The 26,650-nt window shown below is 36.6% G+C and overlaps 1 protein-coding gene and 1 long non-coding RNA gene across 5 annotated transcripts in view; one reads left to right on the top strand and one right to left on the bottom strand.

The window, feature by feature from the left end:
- The first annotated feature begins 6,991 nt into the window (after positions 1-6,991).
- The window catches only part of FRG1 (FSHD region gene 1), a 50,737-nt gene continuing 31,078 nt past the window's right edge, over positions 6,992-26,650 (top strand). Inside the window, exon 1 of one of the 4 annotated variants that reach the window (XM_075849630.1) lies at positions 6,992-7,011. Coding sequence is in view for 1 of the 4 variants with exons in the window: in XM_075849627.1 (XP_075705742.1) it covers positions 14,879-14,916 (38 nt within the window). In the remaining 3 variants the exon portion in view is untranslated. Of the gene's footprint in view, positions 7,012-14,543; positions 14,917-26,650 lie in introns of those variants that run through there. The other 3 variants (XM_075849627.1, XM_075849628.1, XM_075849629.1) reach the window with 3 other exon arrangements.
- Positions 14,082-14,794, bottom strand: LOC142736203 (uncharacterized). The gene is made up of 2 exons (XR_012880553.1): positions 14,733-14,794; positions 14,082-14,504 (listed from the first exon to the last, which is right to left on the bottom strand). It is a non-coding gene; the product is annotated as an uncharacterized LOC142736203 (long non-coding RNA).

Raw genomic sequence — 26,650 nt, 5'->3', positions numbered from 1 at the left:
AAGGGGTTAAAACTACCTGACAGGTTCCCATTAAATATACAATGAATTGAAAACAATTCCATCTGCCCTGCAATTTTGTTATTATAAATATATTCTATATAATTACAGCTCCAGAACCAAGCTCTGACATATATGGCTCCAGAACCAAGCTCAATACATATATACAGCTCCAGAACCAAGTTCATTACATAAATGCAGCACCAGAACCAAGCTCAATACATATATACAGCTCCAGAACCAAGTTCATTACATAAATGCAGCACCAAAACAAAGCTCAGTACATAAGTACAGCACCAGCACAAATACAGCTTAATTTAGTGCAACCCCTGTCGTATTGGTTTGTACGGCATAAAACTACAGCTCCCAGGATGGACCAAACAATGGTAAGGTTATCCTGGGAGTTGCTGTTTCACAAAAAAAATCATACCACCCATCATCTCGCTGCAGATCATACAGTGAAAACAGTAATGATTAGAAGTAGAATAAACATTTATATTAAGTGTGACGATCTCAGATTCTAGTTGTTCTTTTTCTCTTTTCTTCTCCATGCGGTCCAGGCCTCTATGATGGCTTCTACCCGCCACGGCCCATTTCTGCAGTTTGCCGCTCGGATGTCTTCACCTACTCACTTTTCAAACATTTCTGCACCTATAAACGAAGATAAAATTCTCATGGTGCCAGACTCTACACCCCTAAATATAATAGTTCCATACACTGCACCTCTAATTATAACAGCACCATACACTGTGCCCCTGATTATAACAGCACCATACACTGTGTCCGTGATTAGAACAGCACCATACACTGTCACACACACACACACAGTGTCCCTGTAGATAGTGCCCACTGGAGATGGTGCCTCCCATAGAGCCCCCTGTAGGTAGTGCCCCACATATAGCCGATATATGAACGACAGCACTGATTGGCAGGGCAGAATTACTTGCCCCGCCATTCAGAGCCTTTCAACAACGGAAGTGGGGCTTATAGACACAGGTACATTTAGTGCCGGAAGGGGCGGCAGCAGGCCGCTGCCTGAGGCGAGAAGCTCATCTCACCTCATGGACGGTGCAGCCCTAACTGTCCGACATTGATTGTTTGGGCGGCCAGAAGGTGGCCCGCTGTTCCCCGGCCCATCTGGCATTTGCAAGAACTGCTAGATGGCCAGTCCGGCCCTGTATAAATATATATGTTATAGATTGAGATAGGAGAGCAGTGTGTACAATTTATAGAAACACGATAGCTGTTAGGATTGATCCACTAGATCAGAGAAAACTGAGAATTAGAGATAGAGCCTGCAGAGGGGAAAACTGTTAAAAATGCAGAACACAAGTCACATAATGGTCACAAATAAGGTCATTTCTCATCTACACATATATGACAGCTTATGCTGAAAAGTCGCCTGAAAGGTAAGGTTCGCTTTAAAAATGTTTTTTCATATGGACAGACTCCCTTTGACCTCAATGGAATCTCCATTATAGCGATTAGAGGAAAGTGATTGTCATTTCCAATGAATCAGTGGGCAGCTACATGAACTGTGGTAATGATAACTGCACTATGCTTACAATGCAGTGGTCTGCGCAATGATGTTACGTTCAGTGTAGATGTGTCACCAGCCACACGGTTAGTGTAATGACGCCAGAATTTGTTCGATATGATACAGGTAGATCATTCCCCAAACTGTTCCTACAAATTTGGAAGCATACAATTGCCTAAAATATAATAGTATAGTATGCAGCTGCTCAACAACGGAAACCCATTTCATGGAGCTTTTGTGGTGAATAATGCAACAGATAGGCAATTTTTACCCTTAACGGCATTCAGCACTTGACAGCCGTATTCTATGACTTTGCAAAGTTTACTGCTTTATGGCTGAGCTGTGATTATTCATGGACGCTTCAACTTCACAATAATAGCACTAACAGTAGACTGGTGCAGATCTACGAGATAAGAATTTTTATGAACCACCAGCATGCTATTATGTAGCTCGGGTTTATTGTTCCAAACCTGCCAACCTCAAAAACAGACGTTTAGGGAATTGTTAGTAAAGTTAATTAAAACTTACTGAGAGGAGTCCGGGTAAGTAGTTTGGCGGCATTAGGCACATGCGCGTTGCACACATGAAGCCGAGGGCAGTACACCTCCCTTCACTGCGCATGTGCAGTGTACTGTCCCCAGGCTTCATGTGCGCAATGTGCAAGCACCCGTTGCAACTCCTGGTCTGTGCCAGTAGAGAGAAAATATATATTTTTCCATATATATTAGTGTGAAAGCCTGCGCATGTGTACAAAAATCAGCCAGCCCTATCCCGATGTAACTTATTACAATGTTACATTATATTGGTTATTGCTACATAAAGTGGACCAGGCTGCAATTGCTTTTTTCCAGAAGGAAACTAGAAATGCCACTAGAGTGCGCTCCTTAGCAGAAGTCTTAGGCCCTGTTCACATCAGCGTTGCCCTTCCGTTGAGGGGTTCCATCGGAGGCTTCCGCCAGGTTAACCCCCTCAACGAAAAGGCAAACGGAAACCTTAGCTTCCGTTTTCCTTATCATTGATCTCAATGGTGACGGAAACATTAATGATTTCCGTTAGTCACCGTTGTGACAGGGTTCCGTTGTTTCCGTTGTTTTGACGGAACCAATAGCGCAGTCTACTCCAATCTAGACAGCGTAATAATGAGGTGATGGATTGTGCAGTGTGGTTCTACCAGGAGCCAGTCCAGTCACGTCTAAATCGGACTCTGTGCACATCAAGTTTTTAGCCTATGTTTAGTGGATACACTGGGAAAAGTTATCGATGTATACAATAAACGTAAGGTGTGACGGATGCCTTAACAGTGGTATCCGCGACTATAAAGTTTAATGGTGTACAATAAACGTGTACGTCATGAACTCTGATGACCCTATTCATGACGTATACATTAATCGGATACCATTATAGTCTATGGGCGACAGATGCCACTATCAACCCCTTCAGGACTGAGCCAGGAATGAGTAATTTTCGTAGTTCACTCCCCGCGTTCCAAGAGCCATAACTGTTTTATTTTTCCGTCAAAAGAGTGGCGTGGGGCATATTCTTTGCGGGAGGAGTTGTAGTTTTTATTGGTAGAATTCAAAGTACCATATAATGTACTGGGAAACTGAAAAAAATATTATTTGCGGACTGAAATTGGAAAAAACTGTGATTTCTCAATTGTTTTTTGGGTTTCGTTTTCACAGCTTTCACCGTGCGGTAGAAAATACAACAACTTTTATTCTGTGGCTCAATACGATTACGGTGAAATCAAATAAATATACATTTTTATATATATTACTACTTTTAACCCCTTCAGGATGAAGCCATTTTTTGATCTTTCACTCCCGTATTCATTGTTTTTTGGGTTTAGTTTTTACGGCTTTCACCGTGCAGTAAAAACGATAACTGATCTTTATTCTGTGGCTCAATACGATTACAATGATACCAAATTTATATGGATTTTTTTTATATTTTACTACTTTTATTGATAATAAACTTTATTTGAGAGCTAAGTGGACCAAAAAACATTTGAGGGGTTAAACAGCCAGGAACAGTGTGATCGCTGCTCCTGGCTGTTAGCAGCATATGGAACGCACTGTAATTTTCATCTGTACCATTTTTTGGTATATACCACTTTTTGATCACTTATTACATTTTTTTTAAGGGTATGTTCACACGCAGTGACCAGAAATGTCTGAAAATACGGAGATGTTTTCAGGTCAAAACAGCTCCTGATTTTCAGACGTTTTTTTTGTAGCAAACGCTGCATATTTTACGGACGTTATTGGAGCTGTTTTTCAATGGAGTCAATGAAAAACGGCTCCAAAAACGTCCCAAGAAGTGACATGCACTTCTTTTTTGCGGGCGTCTTTTTACGCGCCGTCTTTTGACAGCGACGCGTAAAATTGAAAGCAATGGGCAGATGTTTGTAGGCGTTATGGAGCCGTTTTTTCAGGCGGAATTCGAGGCGGAAAACGCACTAATTACGTCTGAAAACACTGCGTAAGAACATACCCTAAGAGTTAAGTTGACCAAAAAACTGCAAACTTGGCGATTTACATTTTTTATGGCTTTCGCCCTGCGCGTTATATAACGTTATATTGTAATAGCTCAGACTTTTACAGACGCAGCGATACCAATTTTGGTTACTTTTTATTTTTTACATTACTTTAGGGGGAAAATGGGAAAAGTTTTTTCTTTAACTTTTAATATTTTTTCTTTTTTTCCCACTAAAAACTTAAAGGGACAGTGTCATGATTTTTTTTTAAATTAATTTATGTGTTTTTATTTAATAAAATATTATATTGACTTTATTTCATTTTTCACACGCAAAGTTTTTTTTTATTAACACTTTCTTACTGTATTGGGGGCTGCCATGTTTTATTTCATCTGTGTATGTGTCTCTTAACAACACATACACAGATGGAATGCGGCAGCACCAGTGGCGTAACTACCGCGGTAGCAGCAGTAGCGGCTGCTACGGGGCCCGGGGCTTGAGGGGGCCCGGTGGCGCCGCTAGCAGCCGTTATGGCTACTACAGCGGTAGCGTCGCTACTGTGGGGCCCGCGACGCCGAGACTTACACAGGCCCTCTCATGCCTGTAGGTGTCGCTAGCACCGGAGGGGGCCCCAGTGCTAGCGGCAGCCAAACACATGTATTAGCACTGAATGGCCGGGCATGTTCCGTGCCTGACCATCCAGTGCCTTACAATGACACTGATTGGCTAGCGGCGCGATGACATCATCGCGCCGCTTCCATGCTTAGAAGGTGCTGATTGGCGGGGCAAGTCATTCTGCCCCGCCAATCAGCGTCATTGGAGGACGCTCGTTCAGCTCCTGCAGACATGCTCAGAAGAGAGCATGTCTGCATCGCCAGTGAACAGCGTGGGAACCGGAGAATGTGAGTATGTCAAGTTTTTGTTTTTTCCCCCTCATAAAAATGTGAATGGCATTATCTATAGTGGTGGGGGGGGGGGGGGTCATCTTTATGTGGGCTATTATATATAGGGTTCTATATGTGGGGCAGTAGCTACAGGGGGGTCTATATGTGGGGCAGTAGCTACAGGGGGGGTCTATATGTGGGGCAGTAGCTACAGGGGGGGTCTATATGTGGGGGTGTGGGCCACTATATACAGGGGGCTCTATATGTGGGCCACTATATACAGGGGGGGTCTATATGTTGGCCACTATATACAGGGGGCTCTATATGTGAGCCATTATATACAGGGGGCTCTATATGTGGGCCACTATATACAGGGGGGGGTCTATATGTGGGCCACTATATACAGGGGGGTCTATATGTGGGCCACTATATACAGGGGTGGGTTACCTGTGGGGCACTAGCAACAGGGTGGCTATATGTAGTGCACAGTCTACAGGGGTGGGCTATATGTGGGACACTATATACAGGGGGAGCTATATGTGAGACACTATGTACAGAGGTGGGCTATACGTGGAGCAAGAACTATAGGGGAAGCTATATGTAGGGCAGCACCGTGGCTCAGTGGTTAGCACTATTGCCTTGCAGCTCTGGAGTCCACATGTGGGCACTATCTATAGGGGCTTCTATGTAGGTCACTATCTACAGGGGGCACGGTGTGTGTGTGTGTGACAGTTATATTTAGATGTGTTGAGAATTTTAACTTTGTTTACAGGTGCAGAAATGTTTTAAAAGTGAGAAGCTGAAGACATCTGAACGGAAAACTGCAGAAATGGGTCATGGCCGGTAGAAATCCATCATAGATGTCTGAACCGGAGGGAGAAGAAAAGAACTAGAATCTGAGACGTCACCGGTGAGTCACTTAATGTAAATGTTTATTCTGCCTCTAATCAGTAATGTAGTCACTGTATGATCTGCAGCGAGATGATGGTGATAGGATTTTTTTTGTGAAACCGCATCTCCCAGCATATCCTTATCATTGTTCAGGCCATGCTGGGAGCTGTAGTTTTACGCCGTACAAACCTATACGCAGTGGCGTAACTACCGCTATAGCAGCCGTAGCGACTTCTACAGGGCCTGCAGCATGAGGGGGCCCGTGCCACCCGCCGGCACGGCCCCCTCCCATGGCAGCAGGCTCCGCTAGCAGCCGCTATGGCTGCTACAGCACGACGCCACTGAAGGGGTTGTTCCTACATAAGACATGTATCCCCTAATCACAGGATAGGGGATACATGTGTGATCGCTGGCAGCGATGAGGAGAACGGGGGACCGAAAGTCCCCCCTAAGTTCTCCATGACAAACCTCGGACTTCCGGGGTCTGTGTCGGCAGCTCCGTAGAAATGAATGGAGCGCCGGTCGCGCTTGTGCGCATGCGTGACTAGCGCTCCTTTCATTTTTATTGAACTGCGCAGACGCCGGAAGTCCGAGGTTAGTCATGGAGAACTTCGGGGGACTTTCGGTCCCCCATTCTCCTTATCGCTGCCAGCGATCACACATGTATCCCCTATCCTGTGGATAGGGGATGCATGTCTTTTGTAGGACAAACTATAGGCCGTTTTTTTTGGAGGGGGGGGTACATTGCGTTATCTACAGAGGGGTTCTGTATGGCATTTTCTAAAGGGGGGGCTGTATGGCATTCTCTATAGGGGGGACTGTATGGCGTTATCTACAGGGGGGCTGTATGGCGTTATCTACAGAGGGGGTCTGTATGGCGTTATCTACAGGGGGGCTGTATGGCGTTATCTGCAGGGGGCTGTGTATGGTGCTATCTATAGGGGGGCGCTGTGTGGTGGAATCTATAGGGAGGCACTATCTACAAAGGGGGGGGGGTTGCGTGATACCCAGCAGAGGGGGGGCCCTAGTCAAAAGTTTGCTATGGGGCCCAGTCTTTCCTAGTTACGCCCCTGGGCAGCACAGTGCATAGGACACAATGAACGGGAAACGTTCATTGTGTCTGCCACCTGGCTCTGTACTGCGCAGGCGCAGTTCAGAGCCTTCCAGCAGAGAAGCTGTTTGTAGGGAGATAGCAGGTGCCATTATGAAGACCGGCTGCACTGCAGGTAAGGTGTGTGTGTCTCTGTCTGTCCCTCTCTCTCTCTCTCTCACAGACCCCCACCCACTCGTGACCCCCGCCTCCGTGTGTGTATTTGTGTGTAGCAGAACTGAGTGTGTGTGTCTAAGTGTAGCAGTGCTGTGTCTAGCAGTGTTGTGTATGGTTGTCTGTGTTTAGGAGAGCTGTGTGTGTGTGTGTGTGTGTGTGTGTGTGTGTGTGTGTGTGTGTGTGTGTGTGTGTGTGTGTGTGTGTGTGTGTGTAGTAGTGCTGTGTCTGTGTGTAGCAAAGCTGAGTGTGTGTCTGTGTGCAGCAGAGCTGAGTGTGTGTGTGTGTGTGTGTGTGTGTGTGTGTGTGTGTGTGTGTAGCAGAGTTGTGTCTGTGTGTAGCAGAGCTGAGTGTGTGTGGAAAGGAATTGACTCAACATTACGCGTGTGTAAAAAAAGCGCGTTGTATGTACTAACAGTGCACTTTACAAATTATGTAAATAAAAAGTGTAATCAAGCGTTTTTTGATGCGTTTTTGGGCTCGTAAACTGCGCAAAAAAACGTGTCAAATACACGCCATGTGAACCTGTCAACTGAAAAGTCACACTTCACTTTCATCATTCTAAGGGTATGTTCACACGTAGTGTTTTCAGCCGTTTTTCAAGCCGTAATCGTCCCAAAAAATCGGAAGCAGAACGCCTACAAACATCTGCGCGTTGGTTTCAATGGGAAATACAGCGTACTTTTCCGACGGGGCGTTTTTACGTGGCCGTTTTCCACAAACGCCACGTAAAAAAGACGCATGCCAAAAAGAAGTGCATATCACTTCTTGGGACGTTTTTCATTCACTCTATAGAAAAACGCGGCCAAAAACGGCCATAAAAAAACGGACAAAAACGACCTTCTGCCAGCTGCCATTTGTACAATCACTTCCAAAATGGCAGCCGGACAATGCTTAGCAATTTGAAGACACCTTTTCCTAGCTTGTAGAAGGGGGGGTGAGATTCCCTCCCACATTTCCGGCAGCTGAGAGTCAGGTTGTTTTGCCTTATTCACCTTGCTGTAATTCTGGGAAGTGCTCCCTCTGGTGGCCAACATAGGAAAACATGTCAAATTATTATTTCATTTTTAATACTTTCCACCATGTGGAAGAAAAAGAAAATACAGCAAAAAACTTAAATAATATAACAGAAATAAGTAACTTACTTTAAAAAAAAAAAAGGGTTTAACTCGCGACACATTCCCTTTAATTTCACTTTTTTTTTTTTTTAAGTTTATTAGTCCCTCTAAAGGACTTGAACCAGCGATAATTGGTACAATGCACTGCAATACTAATGTAATGCAGTATATTGTCATTTTTACAGACTTCTGTTAAGGGGTGCTTGGTTGTGGTCTGTGGTTTGTCTTGTTGAGGAATAAATATGCAAAATATGGGTTGGTATTTGATCTAATTTGGATCTTTTTTACCGTTTCATCTGTACCCCTTATCCAGTGATTATGTATTCATGAACTGGTAATTTATGAGGTGTAATTATGTACAGTGTCTTTGAATATCTATATACTATACCGCCCTATCGCATGTATATGTAATGTGGTGCATTGTGATCCCTCATACCACTACCACATTTTTATTGTATGTTGTTTTATACTTTGTGTGATGGCCGATAAATGTTTTTATAATATATTCTAATAATGATATTTTTTCATATATTGGATAGTGCTATTTATACTATTGGTGATTTATATTCTGGATCTATTGTGTCTATATATGTCCTTATAGGTCTTCTACTTCTAGTGTCGATATATAAGGACGTTTATTGTTGAAACAGGTTTTCTGTTTGGCTTGGAACTTATAGGTATTAAGGGCTTAATCGAGGCAGAGAGAAGGCAGTCCTGCGGACCTTCATTAGACCCCTGGGCTGCCATGACAACAGTCGTCACCACCCGATCTCGTTGCCTCAGATGCTGCATTTGAGAGGTTAAACAGCCAGGAATAGTGCGATGGCTTTTCCTGGCTGTTAGTCCCGTGTGTCAGCTGTAAAACACAGCTGACACCCTGCATATGGTGTGCGCCCAGCACACGAGGGCGCTCCAAACATGACCCCCCGCACTAGTACATAATGGCACGTCCGGGTGCGCAAAGGTTAAGAATCCATTTAACACATACATCGCCCATAGAATATAATGGTATCCTTTTAACGAAGTCGCCATGAAAGGCTATTAAAAAGCTGATGATGTATAGCTGCGACATATGTCATACCTCACCCATAGGCTCTTATCTTAAAAGGAAAAAAAACGTATACTGCTCTGTATACTTTTATTGCGAGATCCCTCTGGATAGAAAAGAATAGTCTACTATGCTTTTCCATACTCCAAAAAAAAGTTAAAAGTATACCGTTGTAACAGTACACACGAGGACAGGACACACTTTGGCCTTCGTCAGGCTGATGGAGACCTATGGACGCTTATCGTGTACGTCGGGAGCTTTACCAGCTTTCACTGATGACCTGCCAGTAACTATACATATGTATTTGAGAGTTAATATACAATAGACCCAAATTTCCTGTAATCCAGCTCTTCACAAGAATGACGGATTTCTTCCTGGCACAGCTCTGCTCTTATCCATGTACCGGGTATGATATTGCAGCTTAGCCTCATTCACACTTCAGTCTTGATCGGTGGAAGTCGGCAGTCAGATCCCCTCAGACCAAACAATGGAACCCCCGCAGATTATGAGAGGGCTGGCTGTTCTGTGATCCGCTATCAAGAGGCAGGTGCCTGGAGGAGTTTGGGGATGGTCACCCCTCTGAACTTATTTTCCCTTTTTTTTTTTCCTTCTCCTTAAAGAGGCTCTGTCACCAGATTATAAGTGCCCTGTCTCCTACATAATTTGATCGGCGCTGTAACATAGATAACAGTGGTTTTTATTTTGAAAAACGATCATTTTTGAGCAAGTTATGAGCAATTTTAGATTTATGCTAATTAGTTTCTTAATAGACAACTGGACGTGTTTTTACTTTTAACCAACTGGGTGTTGTACAGAGGAGTGTATGACGCTGACCAATCAGTGACTAATCAGTGTCATACACCTCTCATTGTTCCAGCCAAGCTTCTATCACTGCACAATAACACTGTAACAACGGGCTGGAACAATGAGAAGTGTATGACACTGATTGGTCACTGATTGGTCAGCGTCATACACTCCTCTGTACAACACCCAGTTGGTTAAAAGTAAAAACACGCCCAGTTGTCTATCAAGAAACGAATTAGCATAAATATAAAATTGTTTATAACTTGCTCAAAAATGATCGTTTTTCAAAATAAAAACCACTGTTATTATCTACATTACAGCGCCAATCAGATTATGTAGGAGACAGGGCACTTATAATCTGGTGACAGAGCCTCTTTAAGGGTTCTTGTATATGTTGCAGTTTTACACCGAATTGCCGCAGGTATGCCATGCTGTTTTCATCACAAAACCCTGTGCTTCACCTGTACTGGCCATGAGGCCAAAAACAGCAGTAAATGTGCAGTAAACAACACGCGTTCCTTCCCGCGCGCACAACGCAAACTGCCACATGTAGTCTTTATAAACGACACAAAAAAAACAAGACACATTTCTCGTGAAACATTTCTTTTAATCATATTGTATATAAAGCAGATCAAGATACAAGTGCAACAAGAAAAAAAGCCATCAAACATACGACTCACATTTGTTTACAACATACATGAGGTAAAGGTCCTGCACATACAAGTTTATGAACCAATTCCCCGACAGAACGTACTCATTTTAAGTATTAAATCGTTTTCCACAGGTGTCACGAAAAAATTTTTTTTTATATGTTTTTGCTTTTAGTATGTTATTAAAATACATTTTATTTATTTGTGTTTTTGTGTTTTACTTTTTTATTTCTTTTACTTCTTTATGGGGGCTGCCATTTTTTTTTATCTCTGTATGTGTCGATTAACGACACATACAGAGATGGAATACGGCACATACATCCCCATAGTGAATGCGAACGGGAGCCGTTCCATTCACTATAGCGTACGCCGTCTGTGTGGGATGCGCCGCTCCCACACAGTCCAAAAGGAAGGTCTTTGGCAAAGCAACATCCGGCGCCATTTTCATGTGGACCGGAAAGCCGCGGCCGGACAGTAAGATGACTACTTCCGGTCGCGGCTTCCGTCCATATGTTCAGAAGCAAGGACTAGGAGCGAAGGGAGTGGCGGCCGCGGCAGGAAAGTTATGTTTGTGTATGTTCGTGTTATACTGTGTGATTAGCACTGTATCTAATCCTCCTACACTGTGTATTCGCTCAAAAAATGGCGGCACAGTGTAGGAGGTTTGAACATTCTTCCCCCTCCTTTCTCCTGGCACTAGCCGGGATAAAGGAGGGGGATTGTGTGAGGACACTAGAGCGAGTTTGTCTTCTCCAATTTTGCAGCATAAAGCAATGAGGTTGCTTTACCACATTGCAATGCTGCAATTTTGGGAATTGCTCCCTCTAGTGGCCAGCACATGGAAATGTTATAAATTAGAATCTATTATAAATAAATAAAATATAATATAATAAATAAATTATAATATTTCCTGACTTGTGAAAAAAATTAAAAAAATTAGAACAATGTGTAATCATTTATGGACTAACAGTTTAACTAAAGAAAATCTATATCTTTTTCTAGCGACACATTCCCTTTAAGGTTGAGTTCACACATGGCGTAAATACTGTGGATTTTATTGTGGAAAATCCGCAGCATAAGGCCATATTTACACGAGCGTTGCGCACCTCGGACGTGAAAAACGACTGTTTTTCACGGCCGAGGTGCATCCGTGCTCGGCACTGCGGGACAAGATGTCTTGCATCCCCCCATAGATGAGAGTCTATGGAGGGATGCGTGAAAAGATAGGACATGTCCTATTTTCCCACGGTCCGTTGAAACAACAGCTGTGTGAACAGCCACATTGAATTACATAGTTCCGTGGGACGGCGGCTGTTCCAGACGTTTAACACGCTGGTGTAAATAAGGCCTTATACAGTAGCGGCAGAGTGGATGAGATTTGAACAAATCTCATCCAGCCGCTGCGTAAATGATGAGCGGAAAAAAACGCTCAGAAATTGACCTGCGGTGCGTTTTTTTCATCCGCAGCATGTCAATTGGATTTACGTAACCGCTAATTTTTTGTTGCAGGTTTTCCTCATTTAAATCAATGGGGAGGTAAAACCTGCAACAAATAGCGGATGTTTTTGCAGAGGACAAAATGCAATTCCGCTCGGAAAAAATAAATCGCAACTCAACATTTTTTATAGACTTACCCAGAATTCTGTTTCTTCGTACAGGCCAGCCTCCTAGGATGACGTTTCATCCCATGTGACCGCTGCAGCCAATCACAGTGAAACGTCATCCCAGGGCTAAAGAATGTCAGGAGGGATTCGTCGCCATGGTAAGCATATCAATTATTTATTTAAATTGCAGCGAACATTCCGGGCGAAAAACTGCATCACAATTTGGTGCGTTTTTCAGGCAGAATTCCCTGCGGGCAAAAGGGCAGATATGCTGTGTGCCTTAACGCAGCGAATCCACCCTGTGTGAACTTACCCTGAGAGTATGTTCACATGGGGTGTTTTCAGGCGTTTTTTGGGCCAAACGTCGGGAAAAACGGCTGAAAAACCAGAAGCAGAACGCCTCCAAACATCTGCCCTTTGATTTCAATGGGAAAAACAGTGTTGTGTTCTAAAGGGGCGTTTTTTACGCGGCCGTTTTTCAAAAACAAAAAACAGCCGTGAAAAAGTGCATGCCACTTCTTCATCCGTTTTTAGAGCCCTTTTTCAGACTCTAGAAAAACAGCTCCAAAAACGGCAATTAAAACCGCGACTTTGAAAGTCTGAAAATTAGATGTTTTCCATTGAGAACAGCTCCGTATTTTCAGACGTTCTTGATTTTGGGTGTGCACATACCCGAAGGCCGGATTCACACGAGCGTGTGCGTTTTGCGCGTGCAAAAGCTCCGTGTGTCAGCAGCATATGATGCGCGGATGCGTGATTTTCGCGCAGCCGCCATCATTATGACACTGTTTTATGTTTGTAAACAAAAAAGCACGTGGTGCATTTCTGTTTTCATTCAGTTTTGACTACTGTAGCGCACATCACGCGTGGCACACGGAAGTGCGTCCGTGTGCGGTTTTCACGCACCCATGGACTTCAATGGCTGCGTGATGCGCGAAGGACATGTCGTGAGTTTTATGCAATGGGTCTTACGATGTTCTGTGCAGACAAGCTGTCATTTTACGCGTCGCTGTCAAAATACGGCGTGTAAAATGACGGCTCATCAAAAGAAGTGCAGGTCACTTCTTGGGACGTTTTTGGAGCCGTTTTCTCATAGACTCTATTGAAAACAGCTCCAAAAACGGCCGTAAAAACGCAGCGAAAAACGCAAGTTGCTCAAAAAACGTCTGAAAATCAGGAGCTGTTTTCCCTTGAAAACAGCTCCGTACTTTCAGACGTTTTTTGCTAAGCGTGTGAACATACACTAAGGCCCCATGCACACGACCGTGCCCGCAATCACGGCCCGCGATTGCAGGCACGGCCAGCCGCTGACAGACGCATTTTCGGGCCGTGCTCCCATACACAGTATGGGAGAACGGCCCGCAAAATGCGAAAGAACGGACATGTTCCATAATTCCCGGAACATTTCCACGGCACTGACACCCTTCCGTAGTGCTACGGAAAGGTGTCCGTGTTCAATGAAAGTGAATGGCTCCGTTTTTGCGGACCGCAATTGCGGTCCGCAAAAACAGAGGTTTTTTACGGTCGTGTGCATGGGGCCTAACAGTGTACATATTCTTGCACCAACTCTTAGGCCAGGATCACACACACACACACAGTCTTGATAAAGTTTTTTAATTTTAGCCAAAGCCAGAAGTGGATCCAAACTGAACAAAAGGTATAAAGGAAAATCTCATGCATCTCCTTTCTTTTGTGTCCTCTTCTGTGTTTGGCTAAAAAAAAACGGAGCCAAAAACTGCCACAAAAATTTAATCGAAACTGTGTGTGTGAACCTGGCCTTAAAGGCTATGTAAAGATTTGAAAGGCAGTTTTGTACAACTTTCTAATTAGTTTTTATTAAAAATAACTTTTACTTTTTTAGATACAGCTGCTCTGCATTCTGTATACAGAGCAGCCGTATCTTACGTTGCTATGGAAGCGCCAGGAGAGGGGAGTACAGGCTTTTCTTTCTCCGGTTGGCCATTTTCCGCAGCAGTCAATCTGGCCGAATATCGGCACCAAATTTCGTCACTAATTTTTTTCGGTGGTTTCCGGGTCGGATACGATACAGACTTTTCCGCAGTGTATCCAACTCGTGCAAAAATCGCCTTAACAAAAACACATATTGGTGGTCGGGAAGGGGATTATTGTATGCTCAGACCGGGGACACATCAATCCAGTCAGCAGCATGCAGTGACATTGTAGGCGGGTCTCCCCCATCGTGGAGTCACGTTTCTTTTATCCACACGAGCCTACAAAAAAACCGCTAAATTAGAACTAGTGCAGAGGGGTCCGGCAATCCGGCATCACGCGTGATATCTATAGGACAGGCCCCTCATACAGCACACAAGACTGCAGACTACTACCCCATCATCTTCCCAGCATATCCCCCTCACACGCAGCACTTTCCCCCATGTGTCCACGTTCGGGGACTGCATCCTCTAGTCGCTCTCACACTTTTCTCCTCACCGCTTCCTTACCACTTACTACCGCTTTTCCCTCCATTGACCTGCATTACAAGTAAGTCCCTCCCCTTCCAGTCCGGTCATGTGACCTCAACACCATGTGACTCCGACGTCATCAAACCTACCAGGAGCAGCTCCATTCTATATACGGCCGTGTTGTGATGAAGCAGAGGCAGTACCGGAAACGAGTGAGTGGTGTGTACGTTGTGCTATATACTGTAGTGGTTCTATTATATACTGTAGTGTTATACTGTAGTGGTTCTATTATATACTGTAGTATTATATACTGTAGTGGTTCTATTATATACTGTAGTGTTATACTGTAGTGGTTCTATTATATACTGTAGTATTATATACCGTAGTGGTTCTATTATATACTGTAGTGGTTCTATTATATACTGTAGTATTATATACTGTAGTGGTTCTATTATATACTGTAGTATTATATACTGTAGTGGTTCTATTATATACTGTAGTGGTTCTATTATATACCGTAGTATTATATACTGTAGTGGTTCTATTATATACTGTAGTGGTTCTATTATATACTGTAGTATTATATACTGTAGTGGTTCTATTATATACTGTAGTGGTTCTATTATATACTGTAGTATTAGATACTGTAGTGGTTCTATTATATACTGTAGTGGTTCTATTATATACTGTAGTATTATATACTGTAGTGGTTCTATTATATACTGTAGTATTATATACTGTAGTGGTGGTATTATATACTGTAGTATTATATACTGTAGTGGTTCTATTATATACTGTAGTGGTTCTATTATATACTGTAGTGGTGGTATTATATACTGTAGTATTATATACTGTAGTGGTTCTATTATATACTGTAGTATTATATACTGTAGTGGTTCTATTATATACTGTAGTGGTTCTATTATATACTGTAGTATTATATACTGTAGTGGTTCTATTATATACTGTAGTATTATATACTGTAGTGATTCTATTATATACTGTAGTGGTTCTATTATATACTGTAGTATTATATACTGTAGTGGTTCTATTATATACTGTAGTATTATATACTGTAGTGGTTCTATTATATACTGTAGTGGTTCTATTATATACTGTAGTATTATATACTGTAGTGGTGGCATTATATACTGTAGTATTATATACTGTAGTGGTTCTATTATATACTGTAGTGGTTCTATTATATACTGTAGTATTATATACTGTAGTGGTGGTATTATATACTGTAGTATTATATACTGTAGTGGTTCTATTATATACTGTAGTGGTTCTATTATATACTGTAGTATTATACTGTAGTGGTTCTATTATATACTGTAGTATTATATACTGTAGTGGTTCTATTATATACTGTAGTATTATATACTGTAGTGGTTCTATTATATACTGTAGTGGTGGCATTATATACTGTAGTATTATATACTGTAGTGGTTCTATTATATACTGTAGTATTATATACTGTAGTGGTTCTATTATATACCGTAGTGGTTCTATTATATACTGTAGTGGTTCTATTATATACTGTAGTATTATATACTGTAGTGGTTCTATTATATACTGTAGTGGTTCTATTATATACTGTAGTATTATATACTGTAGTGGTTCTATTATATACTGTAGTATTATATACTGTAGTGGTTCTATTATATACTGTAGTATTATATATTGTAGTGGTGGTATTATATACTGTAGTGGTTCTATTATATACCGTAGTGGTTCTATTATATACTGTAGTGGTTCTATTATATACTGTAGTATTATATATTGTAGTGGTGGTATTATATACTGTAGTGGTTCTATTATATACGGTAGTATTATATACTGTAGTGGTTCTATTATATACCGTAGTGGTTCTATTATATACTGTAGTGGTTCTATTATATACTGTAGTGGTTCTATTATATACTGTAGTGGTTCTATTATATACTGTAGTATTATATATTGTAGTGGTTCTATTATATACCGTAGTGGTTCTATTATATACTGTAGTATTATATACTGTAGTGGTTCTATTATATACTGTAGTATTATATACTGTAGTGGTTCTATTATATACCGTAGTGGTTCTATTATATACTGTAGTGGTTCTATTATATACTGTAGTGGCTCTATTATATACTGTAGTATTATATATTGTAGTGGTGGTATTATATACTGTAGTGGTTCTATTATATACTGTAGTATTATATACTGTAGTGGTTCTATTATATACTGTAGTGTTATACTGTAGTGGTTCTATTATATACTGTAGTATTATATACTGTAGTGGTTCTATTATATACTGTAGTATTATATATTGTAGTGGTGGTATTATATACTGTAGTGGTTCTATTATATACCGTAGTGGTTCTATTATATACTGTAGTGGTTCTATTATATACTGTAGTATTATATATTGTAGTGGTGGTATTATATACTGTAGTGGTTCTATTATATACTGTAGTATTATATACTGTAGTGGTTCTATTATATACCGTAGTGGTTCTATTATATACTGTAGTGGTTCTATTATATACCGTAGTGGTTCTATTATATACCGTAGTGGTTCTATTATATACTGTAGTGGTTCTATTATATACTGTAGTATTATATATTGTAGTGGTGGTATTATATACTGTAGTGGTTCTATTATATACTGTAGTGGTTCTATTATATACTGTAGTGGTTCTATTATATACCGTAGTGGTTCTATTATATACTGTAGTGGCTCTATTATATACTGTAGTATTATATATTGTAGTGGTGGTATTATATACTGTAGTGGTTCTATTATATACTGTAGTATTATATACTGTAGTGGTTCTATTATATACTGTAGTATTATATATTGTAGTGGTTCTATTATATACTGTAGTGGTTCTATTATATACTGTAGTATTATATACTGTAGTGGTTCTATTATATACTGTAGTATTATATACTGTAGGGGTTCTATTATATACTGTAGTATTATATATTGTAGTGGTGGTATTATATACTGTAGTGGTTCTATTATATACCGTAGTGGTTCAATTATATACAGTAGTGGTTCTATTATATACTGTAGTATTATATATTGTAGTGGTGGTATTATATACTGTAGTGGTTCTATTATATACTGTAGTATTATATACTGTAATGGTTCTATTATATACCGTAGTGGTTCTATTATATACTGTAGTGGTTCTATTATATACTGTAGTATTATATATTGTAGTGGTGGTATTATATACTGTAGTGGTTCTATTATATACTGTAGTATTATATACTGTAGTGGTTCTATTATATACTGTAGTATTATATACTGTAGTGGTTCTATTATATACTGTAGTATTATATATTGTAGTGGTTCTATTATATACTGTAGTATTATATACTGTAGTGGTTCTATTATATACCGTAGTGGTTCTATTATATACTGTAGTGGTTCTATTATATACTGTAGTATTATATATTGTAGTGGTGGTATTATATACTGTAGTGGTTCTATTATATACTGTAGTATTATATACTGTAGTGGTTCTATTATATACTGTAGTGTTATACTGTAGTGGTTCTATTATATACTGTAGTATTATATACCGTAGTGGTTCTATTATATACTGTAGTATTATATACTGTAGTGGTTCTATTATATACTGTAGTGGTTCTATTATATACTGTAGTATTATATACTGTAGTGGTTCTATTATATACTGTAGTGGTTCTATTATATACTGTAGTATTATATACTGTAGTGGTTCTATTATATACTGTAGTGGTTCTATTATATACTGTAGTGTTATACTGTAGTGGTTCTATTATATACTGTAGTGGTGGTATTATATACTGTAGTGGTTCTATTATATACTGTAGTATTATATACTGTAGTGGTTCTATTATATACTGTAGTGGTTCTATTATATACTGTAGTATTATATACTGTAGTGGTTCTATTATATACTGTAGTGGTTCTATTATATACTGTAGTGGTTCTATTATATACTGTAGTATTATATACTGTAGTGGTTCTATTATATACTGTAGTATTATATACTGTAGTGGTTCTATTATATACTGTAGTATTATATACTGTAGTGGTGGCATTATATACTGTAGTATTATATACTGTAGTGGTGGCATTATATACTGTAGTATTATATACTGTAGTGGTGGCATTATATACTGTAGTATTATATACTGTAGTGGTTCTATTATATACTGTAGTGGTTCTATTATATACTGTAGTATTATATACTGTAGTATTATATACCGTAGTGGTTCTATTATATACTGTAGTATTATATACTGTAGTGGTTCTATTATATACTGTAGTGGTGGTATTATATACTGTAGTATTATATACTGTAGTGGTTCTATTATATACTGTAGTGGTTCTATTATATACTGTAGTATTATACTGTAGTGGTTCTATTATATACTGTAGTATTATATACTGTAGTGGTTCTATTATATACTGTAGTATTATATACTGTAGTGGTTCTATTATATACTGTAGTGGTGGCATTGTATACTGTAGTATTATATACTGTAGTGGTTCTATTATATACTGTAGTGGTTCTATTATATACTGTAGTATTATATACTGTAGTATTATATACTGTAGTGGTTCTATTATATACCGTAGTGGTTCTATTATATACTGTAGTGGTTCTATTATATACTGTAGTATTATATACTGTAGTGGTTCTATTATATACTGTAGTGGTTCTATTATATACTGTAGTGGTTCTATTATATACTGTAGTATTATATACTGTAGTGGTTCTATTATATACTGTAGTGGTTCTATTATATACTGTAGTATTATATACTGTAGTGGTGGTATTATATACTGTAGTGGTTCTATTATATACTGTAGTATTATATACTGTAGTGGTTCTATTATATACCGTAGTGGTTCTATTATATACTGTAGTGGTTCTATTATATACCGTAGTGGTTCTATTATATACTGTAGTATTATATATTGTAGTGGTGGTATTATATACTGTAGTGGTTCTATTATATACTGTAGTATTATATACTGTAGTGGTTCTATTATATACTGTAGTATTATATATTGTAGTGGTTCTATTATATACTGTAGTATTATACTGTAGTGGTTCTATTATATACTGTAGTATTATATACTGTAGTGGTTCTATTATATACTGTAGTATTATATATTGTAGTGGTGGTATTATATACTGTAGTGGTTCTATTATATACCGTAGTGGTTCAATTATATACAGTAGTGGTTCTATTATATACTGTAGTATTATATATTGTAGTGGTGGTATTATATACTGTAGTATTTCTATTATATACTGTAGTATTATATACTGTAGTGGTTCTATTATATACCGTAGTGGTTCTATTATATACTGTAGTATTATATATTGTAGTGGTGGTATTATATACTGTAGTGGTTCTATTATATACTGTAGTATTATATACTGTAGTGGTTCTATTATATACTGTAGTATTATATACTGTAGTGGTTCTATTATATACTGTAGTATTATATATTGTAGTGGTTCTATTATATACTGTAGTATTATATACTGTAGTGGTTCTATTATATACCGTAGTGGTTCTATTATATACTGTAGTGGTTCTATTATATACTGTAGTATTATATATTGTAGTGGTGGTATTATATACTGTAGTGGTTCTATTATATACTGTAGTATTATATACTGTAGTGGTTCTATTATATACTGTAGTGTTATACTGTAGTGGTTCTATTATATACTGTAGTATTATATACCGTAGTGGTTCTATTATATACTGTAGTATTATATACTGTAGTGGTTCTATTATATACTGTAGTGGTTCTATTATATACTGTAGTATTATATACTGTAGTGGTTCTATTATATACTGTAGTGGTTCTATTATATACTGTAGTGGTTCTATTATATACTGTAGTGTTATACTGTAGTGGTTCTATTATATACTGTAGTGGTGGTATTATATACTGTAGTATTATATACTGTAGTGGTTCTATTATATACTGTAGTATTATATACTGTAGTGGTTCTATTATATACTGTAGTGGTTCTATTATATACTGTAGTATTATATACTGTAGTGGTTCTATTATATACTGTAGTGGTTCTATTATATACTGTAGTATTATATACTGTAGTATTATATACTGTAGTGGTTCTATTATATACTGTAGTATTATATACTGTAGTATTATATACCGTAGTGGTTCTATTATATACTGTAGTGGCTCTATTATATACTGTAGTATTATATATTGTAGTGGTGGTATTATATACTGTAGTGGTTCTATTATATACTGTAGTATTATATACTGTAGTGGTTCTATTATATACTGTAGTATTATATACTGTAGTGGTTCTATTATATACTGTAGTATTATATACTGTAGTGGTGGCATTATATACTGTAGTATTATATACTGTAGTGGTTCTATTATATACTGTAGTGGTTCTATTATATACTGTAGTATTATATACTGTAGTGGTTCTATTATATACTGTAGTGGTTCTATTATGTACTCTAGTATTATATACTGTAGTGGTTCTATTATATACTGTAGTGGTTCTATTATATACTGTAGTATTATACACTGTAGTATTATATACTGTAGTGGTTCTATTATATACTGTAGTGGTTCTATTATATACTGTAGTATTATATACTGTAGTGGTTCTATTATATACTGTAGTGGTTCTATTATGTACTGTAGTATTATATACTGTAGTGGTTCTATTATATACTGTAGTAATTATATTATATACTGTAGTGTTATACTGTAGTGGTTCTATTATATACTGTAGTGGTTCTATTATATACTGTAGTATTATATACTGTAGTGGTTCTATTATATACTGTAGTGGTTCTATTATATACTGTGGTATTATATATTGTAGTGGTTCTATTATATACTGTAGTATTATATACTGTAGTGGTTCTATTATATACTGTAGTAATTCTATTATATACTGTAGTATTATATACTGTAGTGGTTCTATTATATACTGTAGTGGTTCTATTATATACTGTAGTATTATATACTGTAGTGGTTCTATTATATACTGTAGTGTTCTATACTGTAGTGGTTCTATTATATACTGTAGTGTTATACTGTAGTGGTTCTATTATATACTGTAGTGTTATACTGTAGTGGTTCTATTATATACTGTAGTGTTCTATACTGTAGTGGTTCTATTATATACTGTAGTGTTATACTGTAGTGGTTCTATTATATACTGTAGTGTTCTATACTGTAGTGGTTCTATTATATACTGTAGTGTTATACTGTAGTGGTTCTATTATATACTGTAGTGTTATACTGTAGTGGTTCTATTATATACTGTAGTATTATATACTGTAGTGGTTCTATTATATACTGTAGTGGTTCTATTATATACTGTAGTATTATATACTGTAGTATTATATACCGTAGTGGTTCTATTATATACTGTAGTGGTTCTATTATATACTGTAGTATTATATATTGTAGTGGTTCTATTATATACTGTAGTATTATATATTGTAGTGGTTCTATTATATACTGTAGTATTATATACTGTAGTGGTTCTATTATATACTGTAGTATTATATATTGTAGTGGTTCTATTATATACTGTAGTGGTTCTATTATATACTGTAGTGTTATACTGTAGTGGTTCTATTATATACTGTAGTATTATATACCGTAGTGGTTCTATTATATACTGTAGTATTATATACTGTAGTGGTTCTATTATATACTGTAGTGGTTCTATTATATACTGTAGTATTATATACTGTAGTGGTTCTATTATATACTGTAGTGGTTCTATTATATACTGTAGTATTATATACTGTAGTGGTTCTATTATATACTGTAGTGTTATACTGTAGTGGTTCTATTATATACTGTAGTGGTGGTATTATATACTGTAGTGGTTCTATTATATACTGTAGTATTATATACTGTAGTGGTTCTATTATATACTGTAGTGGTTCTATTATATACTGTAGTGGTTCTATTATATACTGTAGTATTATATACTGTAGTGGTTCTATTATATACTGTAGTATTATATACTGTAGTGGTTCTATTATATACTGTAGTATTATATACTGTAGTATTATATACTGTAGTGGTGGCATTATATACTGTAGTATTATATACTGTAGTGGTTCTATTATATACTGTAGTGGTTCTATTATATACTGTAGTATTATATACTGTAGTGGTTCTATTATATACTGTAGTATTATATACTGTAGTATTATATACCGTAGTGGTTCTATTATATACTGTAGTATTATATACTGTAGTGGTTCTATTATATACTGTAGTGGTGGTATTATATACTGTAGTATTATATACTGTAGTGGTTCTATTATATACTGTAGTGGTTCTATTATATACTGTAGTATTATACTGTAGTGGTTCTATTATATACTGTAGTATTATATACTGTAGTGGTTCTATTATATACTGTAGTATTATATACTGTAGTGGTTCTATTATATACTGTAGTGGTGGCATTATATACTGTAGTATTATATACTGTAGTGGTTCTATTATATACTGTAGTGGTTCTATTATATACTGTAGTATTATATACTGTAGTATTATATACTGTAGTGGTTCTATTATATACCGTAGTGGTTCTATTATATACTGTAGTGGTTCTATTATATACTGTAGTATTATATACTGTAGTGGTTCTATTATATACTGTAGTGGTTCTATTATATACTGTAGTGGTTCTATTATATACTGTAGTATTATATACTGTAGTGGTTCTATTATATACTGTAGTATTATATACTGTAGTGGTGGTATTATATACTGTAGTGGTTCTATTATATACTGTAGTATTATATACTGTAGTGGTTCTATTATATACCGTAGTGGTTCTATTATATACTGTAGTGGTTCTATTATATACCGTAGTGGTTCTATTATATACTGTAGTATTATATATTGTAGTGGTGGTATTATATACTGTAGTGGTTCTATTATATACTGTAGTATTATATACTGTAGTGGTTCTATTATATACTGTAGTATTATATATTGTAGTGGTTCTATTATATACTGTAGTATTATACTGTAGTGGTTCTATTATATACTGTAGTATTATATACTGTAGTGGTTCTATTATATACTGTAGTATTATATATTGTAGTGGTGGTATTATATACTGTAGTGGTTCTATTATATACCGTAGTGGTTCAATTATATACAGTAGTGGTTCTATTAAATACTGTAGTATTATATATTGTAGTGGTGGTATTATATACTGTAGTATTTCTATTATATACTGTAGTATTATATACTGTAGTGGTTCTATTATATACCGTAGTGGTTCTATTATATACTGTAGTGGTTCTATTATATACTGTAGTATTATATACTGTAGTGGTGGTATTATATACTGTAGTGGTTCTATTATATACTGTAGTATTATATACTGTAGTGGTTCTATTATATACTGTAGTATTATATATTGTAGTGGTTCTATTATATACTGTAGTATTATATACTGTAGTGGTTCTATTATATACCGTAGTGGTTCTATTATATACTGTAGTGGTTCTATTATATACTGTAGTATTATATATTGTAGTGGTGGTATTATATACTGTAGTGGTTCTATTATATACTGTAGTATTATATACTGTAGTGGTTCTATTATATACTGTAGTGTTATACTGTAGTGGTTCTATTATATACTGTAGTATTATATACCGTAGTGGTTCTATTATATACTGTAGTATTATATACTGTAGTGGTTCTATTATATACTGTAGTGGTTCTATTATATACTGTAGTATTATATACTGTAGTGGTTCTATTATATACTGTAGTAGTTCTATTATATACTGTAGTATTATATACTGTAGTGGTTCTATTATATACTGTAGTGGTTCTATTATATACTGTAGTGGTTCTATTATATACTGTAGTGTTATACTGTAGTGGTTCTATTATATACTGTAGTGGTGGTATTATATACTGTAGTATTATATACTGTAGTGGTTCTATTATATACTGTAGTATTATATACTGTAGTGGTTCTATTATATACTGTAGTGGTTCTATTATATACTGTAGTATTATATACTGTAGTGGTTCTATTATATACTGTAGTATTATATACTGTAGTATTATATACTGTAGTGGTTCTATTATATACTGTAGTATTATATACTGTAGTATTATATACCGTAGTGGTTCTATTATATACTGTAGTGGCTCTATTATATACTGTAGTATTATATATTGTAGTGGTGGTATTATATACTGTAGTGGTTCTATTATATACTGTAGTATTATATACTGTAGTGGTTCTATTATATACTGTAGTATTATATACTGTAGTGGTTCTATTATATACTGTAGTATTATATACTGTAGTGGTGGCATTATATACTGTAGTATTATATACTGTAGTGGTTCTATTATATACTGTAGTGGTTCTATTATATACTGTAGTATTATATACTGTAGTGGTTCTATTATATACTGTAGTGGTTCTATTATATACTGTAGTGGTTCTATTATATACTGTAGTATTATATACTGTAGTGGTTCTATTATATACTGTAGTGGTTCTATTATATACTGTAGTATTATATACTGTAGTGGTTCTATTATATACTGTAGTGGTTCTATTATGTACTGTAGTATTATATACTGTAGTGGTTCTATTATATACTGTAGTGGTTCTATTATATACTGTAGTATTATATACTGTAGTATTATATACTGTAGTGGTTCTATTATATACTGTAGTGGTTCTATTATATACTGTAGTATTATATACTGTAGTGGTTCTATTATATACTGTAGTGGTTCTATTATGTACTGTAGTATTATATACTGTAGTGGTTCTATTATATACTGTAGTAATTATATTATATACTGTAGTGTTATATACTGTAGTGGTTCTATTATATACTGTAGTGGTTCTATTATATACTGTAGTATTATATACTGTAGTGGTTCTATTATATACTGTAGTGTTATATACTGTAGTGGTTCTATTATATACTGTGGTATTATATATTGTAGTGGTTCTATTATATACTGTAGTATTATATACTGTAGTGGTTCTATTATATACTGTAGTAATTCTATTATATACTGTAGTATTATATACTGTAGTGGTTCTATTATATACTGTAGTGGTTCTATTATATACTGTAGTATTATATACTGTAGTGGTTCTATTATATACTGTAGTGTTCTATACTGTAGTGGTTCTATTATATACTGTAGTGTTATACTGTAGTGGTTCTATTATATACTGTAGTGTTATACTGTAGTGGTTCTATTATATACTGTAGTGTTCTATACTGTAGTGGTTCTATTATATACTGTAGTGTTATACTGTAGTGGTTCTATTATATACTGTAGTGTTCTATACTGTAGTGGTTCTATTATATACTGTAGTGTTATACTGTAGTGGTTCTATTATATACTGTAGTGTTATACTGTAGTGGTTCTATTATATACTGTAGTATTATATACTGTAGTGGTTCTATTATATACTGTAGTGGTTCTATTATATACTGTAGTATTATATACCGTAGTGGTTCTATTATATACTGTAGTGGTTCTATTATATACTGTAGTATTATATATTGTAGTGGTTCTATTATATACTGTAGTGTTCTATACTGTAGTGGTTCTATTATATACTGTAGTATTATATACTGTAGTGGTTCTATTATATACTGTAGTGGTTCTATTATATACTGTAGTATTATATACCGTAGTGGTTCTATTATATACTGTAGTGGTTCTATTATATACTGTAGTATTATATATTGTAGTGGTTCTATTATATACTGTAGTATTATATATTGTAGTGGTTCTATTATATACTGTAGTGGTGGTATTATATACTCTATATCTGCTGCAGTACTACAGACCCCAGTTTATCTTGTCATATAAACTGGATAGAAATTATTTGTATAAGTTATGTTTA

The sequence above is a fragment of the Rhinoderma darwinii genome, chromosome 1 (assembly GCF_050947455.1).
Source record: "Rhinoderma darwinii isolate aRhiDar2 chromosome 1, aRhiDar2.hap1, whole genome shotgun sequence".
NCBI classification, from domain to species: Eukaryota; Metazoa; Chordata; class Amphibia; order Anura; family Rhinodermatidae; genus Rhinoderma; species Rhinoderma darwinii.
This window is presented reverse-complemented; position numbering and strand designations above follow the sequence as displayed.